At 44.0% G+C, this 3,923-nt stretch overlaps 1 protein-coding gene across 1 annotated transcript in view; it reads left to right on the forward strand.

Annotated features, from left to right (window-relative positions):
• The first annotated feature begins 2,144 nt into the window (after positions 1 to 2,144).
• LOC113406186 (Nance-Horan syndrome protein-like) overlaps positions 2,145 to 3,923 on the forward strand; it is a 32,761-nt gene continuing 30,982 nt past the window's right edge. Inside the window, exon 1 of the mRNA XM_026649334.1 lies at positions 2,145 to 2,328. Coding sequence (XP_026505119.1) covers positions 2,145 to 2,328 — 184 coding nt within the window. The remainder of the gene's footprint in view (positions 2,329 to 3,923) is intronic.

The following is a 3,923-nucleotide window of genomic DNA, read 5'->3' on the forward strand; positions in this document are numbered from 1 at the left end:
CCAAGCATGTCCTGGAAAATTCGTAACTGTTAGCCAAAACCTGCAGTTCTTACTCAAACAAATTCTGCAGGCAGGGCCGGCTCCAGGGTTTTGGCCGCCCCAAGCAGCCAAAAAAAAAAGAAAAAAAAAAAGCTGCGATCACGATCTGCGGTGGCAATTCGGCGGGAGGTCCTTCGCTCCGAGCGGGAGTGAGGGACCGTCCGCCGAATTGCCGCCGAATACCTGGACGTGCTGCCCCCTCCGAATCGGCCGCCCCAAGCACCTGCTTGCCAGGCTGGTGCCTGGAGCCGGCCCTGTCTGCAGGATACGTCTTTTTGCGATTACTTGCAGAGTAAGCAGGGGGTAAGCAGAATGGATAGGAAGCCACTAGCTTTCGCTGTCTGCAGATATCAGTTTCCTTGTTACTACTGGGGAGGAGTATCACTTGGTATTGAACTGCAACCTTGTCAACAACAGTATGGGTGGGAGAACCACTAAGCACAAATGCAGATGGTCAAGAACCAAACTGAGCCCAGTCCTTTGGGGAGGCCAGGTCTCTCTTCCTGCCGCCATGTCAGACAGACATTTTGAGGTGTCCCTAAGTTTGAGCAGGAAGAGCTTAAAGAACTTTGGACACTGCTAGCTGATCAGTCCCCACTGAATGCTATCACTGAACAACTGAATGAATGACTGGATTTCTTTCTTACCCATGCTGTTTTGGGGAATGGCTTCCCTCTCAAGAACTGTGGAGTGATGACCTGGTCCCCTATGAGACTGACCGCAATGGGGTCACTGAACTGAACCATTTGCCAGAGAGTGCTGTGTATCACTGTTCTTTTTGAAAAAGACCAGGGGAGAGGAGGAAAGGGGTTCGATGCATTTTTCATTAAGAGTACTGTCTGGATCTGACCTGACTCTGTGACCCACTGCTAGGAGGACTTCATGGTTCCATATTTGTGTAGTGAGAACCTCCCTGACCCCCCTGTGCACACACATACACTGCATAGTGTTGAGAGTACTGTGACTTTTACCCTGTGACCAGAGTTGTTACTATGACTCCTTAGTTTTATGGGAGAAACCTGAGATCATTGAGCAACTGCCAAAGAGAAATAATCACAAAGTCTGGATCTTATGCAGGCAATTAGTGTTGGAGCTTATAAAAAAACAGTAAAGAGATAGGGCTGTAAAAAAAATATTTTTTACTTTTTTATACGAGCTGTTGAATGTAGCGATACAAATCTGCTCTGTTTGGCCACCGCAGAGCTGCAGAATTCATGTTGTCTGTCTTATTTATTTTGTCCCTTGTAAAACTAGTGACTGAATACACTAAAGGTAAACTTGCTTCTCCTGGGCCCACATGTTTCTGAGAAATTCTGTCTTTCCTTAATGTGTAGCTGGTTCATGCAACTTTCAGAGGAAGTCCTTTGAGATTTATGGGCAGAGCAATTGAAGTTTTTAGTCCCTCAAGAGTCAATGCCTATTAAAAAGTACCTTTTCTGAAAGGTAGCATTTGAATTTGCTTAGCGGGCTCATCCGGTAGTCTCAGTCTTCATGAAGTGAGCGAACAACCAGTGTTGTAAGATAGTGAGGATACAGAATATTATAGTGAGACAACATAGTCTAGTAATTAGAGTGGGTGATTGAGAGCTAACTGGTGGGTTCTGTTCTCCACTCTGCCACTGGTTCAGTAGGTGACCTTCAGCACATTACATGACCTCATTGTGCCTCGGTTTTGCCATTTGAAAGTGGAGATGATAATGATTAAGGCTACGTTTTAGTCTCGGGTATTTTTTAGTAAAAGTCAACAAAAATTCACAGCCCGTGATCTGTCCGTGACTTGTACAATATACCCCTGACTAAACCTTGGGGAGGGGGATGTCTGAGGGGGAAGAGGCGTGCCATGGGTGCTCTGGAGGGGCAGCGTGGCTGCTCGGGGGATGGCCTGCGGGGATGCGGGTGCTGGGGAGGGGGAAGGCGGGCGTCAGTGCGCGGCCCAGGACCCCTGCTGGTGCTGGGGGGTAGTATGTAGAAGAATAGTGGTCCCTATCACCAGATAGGAGGAGACATGGCGTGACTCGTTCAGCACCCCTTTCTAGCAGTAACTTACCTTCCAAGTATGGTGCCTAGCTTGCTATTTCAGATAAGCTGCATGTAACAGTGGGTAAATGTCCTATTCTCTTGTTTTTGATTCTATAGCTGTCTCTAACCTGGATGCAGAGAGTAAACTGAGTGTGTACTACCGAGCACCTTGGCATCAGCAAAGAAATATTTTCCACCCCTCTACCAGACCGCCCTGTGTGGAGGAGCTGCACCGCCACGCCAAACAGAACCTGCGAGCCTTGCGTAGAGGTAACCACTTCCACAGTCCTCTCTCACTGTACCCACACTATGGGTCTGATCCAGAACCCACTGAAGTCAATGGAAAGACTCCCAATCACTAAGCTTTGGATGAAGCCTTTAGTGAAAAAACAGGAAGCCATGCTAAGCAGGGTTTTCCCTTGTTTTGCTTCTTTATTATTATGTATTTTATTTTTTAAAAGTTTTCTTTCTGCTTTTTTTTTAAACCTTACAAATATTAGGATTGTCACATCTGTCTTCCATGTTTTTTTCTGGCGGATTTATTGGGCATGTTAGAGCTGTCTACTGTGAGCTCTCACTCTTAAACAGAATGGATGGAAGTGTTGAATTTTAACAAAGACATCTTTTCTCCCAAGTGTTAAATGGTCACAAAATAGACAAAAATACCTCTGAGGTTTTTATAAACAGCCAGACTAAAATTTTCTTTTCTTCCCAATTATTCAGCATTAAGTGTCTTGTTTTTTATTATGTCATTTTGCTGGTTATGACAAAGTCTTCTGGGGTCAATAATACTTGAAGGCCATTACAGAGAAGCAAAATGTCTGGTTTGCATCAGTCTTCGCTGCAGAGGATATGAGAGAGATTCCCAAACCTGAGCCATTCTTTTTAGCTGACAAATCTGAGGAACTGTCCCAAACTGAGGAGTCAGTAGAGGAGGTTTTGGAACAAATTGATAAATTAAACAGTAATAAATCACCAGGACTAGATGGTATCACCCAAGAGTTCTGAGGGAACTCAAATGTGAAATTGCAGAACTACCTACTGTGGTATGTAACGTATCACTTAAATCAGCCTTTGTACCAGATGAATGGCAGATAGCTAATGTGAAGCTGATTTTATAAAAGGCTCCAGAGGAGAGCCTGGCAATTCAAGGCCAGTAAACCTAACTTAAGTACCAAGCCAATTGGTTGAAACTATAGTAAACAATAAAATTATCAGACACATAAATGAACATATGTTGGCAAAGAATCACGACAGCTTTTGTAAAGGGAAATCGCGCTGCATGAATCTATTAGAATTCTTTGAGGGTGTCAATAAATATGTGAACAAGAGTGATCCAATTCAGATAGTTACTTGGACTTTCAGAAAGCCTTTGACAAGGTCCCACACCAAGGGCTCTTAAGCAAAGTAAGCTGTCATGGGATAAGAGAGCAGGTCCTCTCGTGGTTCAGTAACTGGTTAAAAGACAGGAAACAAAGGGTAGGAATAAATGGTCAATTTCTATAATGAAAAAAGTATAGCAGCGTCTCTCAAAGATCTGTACTGGGACCAGTGCTGTTCAACATATTCATAAATAATCTGGAAAAGGGGGTAAACAGTGAGATGGCAAAGTTTGCAGATAATACTAAGTTACTCAAATAGTTAAGTCCAAAGCTGACTGTGAAGAATTACAAATGGATCTCACAAAACTGGGTGACTGGGTAACAAAATGGGAGATGAAATTCAGTGTTGATAAATGCAAAGTAGTGCACATTGGAAAACAGTCCCAACTATACATTGTGACAAAGTTATGTCCTTGACTCCGTGGGTCCTGCATTTCCTGACGGATTTTGCTAACCTCAGAGGCTCACTGTGACCCTCCACAT

Source organism: Terrapene carolina, unplaced genomic scaffold (assembly GCF_002925995.2).
Source record: "Terrapene carolina triunguis isolate 2854851 unplaced genomic scaffold, T_m_triunguis-2.0 Scaffold23, whole genome shotgun sequence".
Taxonomy (NCBI): domain Eukaryota; kingdom Metazoa; phylum Chordata; order Testudines; family Emydidae; genus Terrapene; species Terrapene triunguis.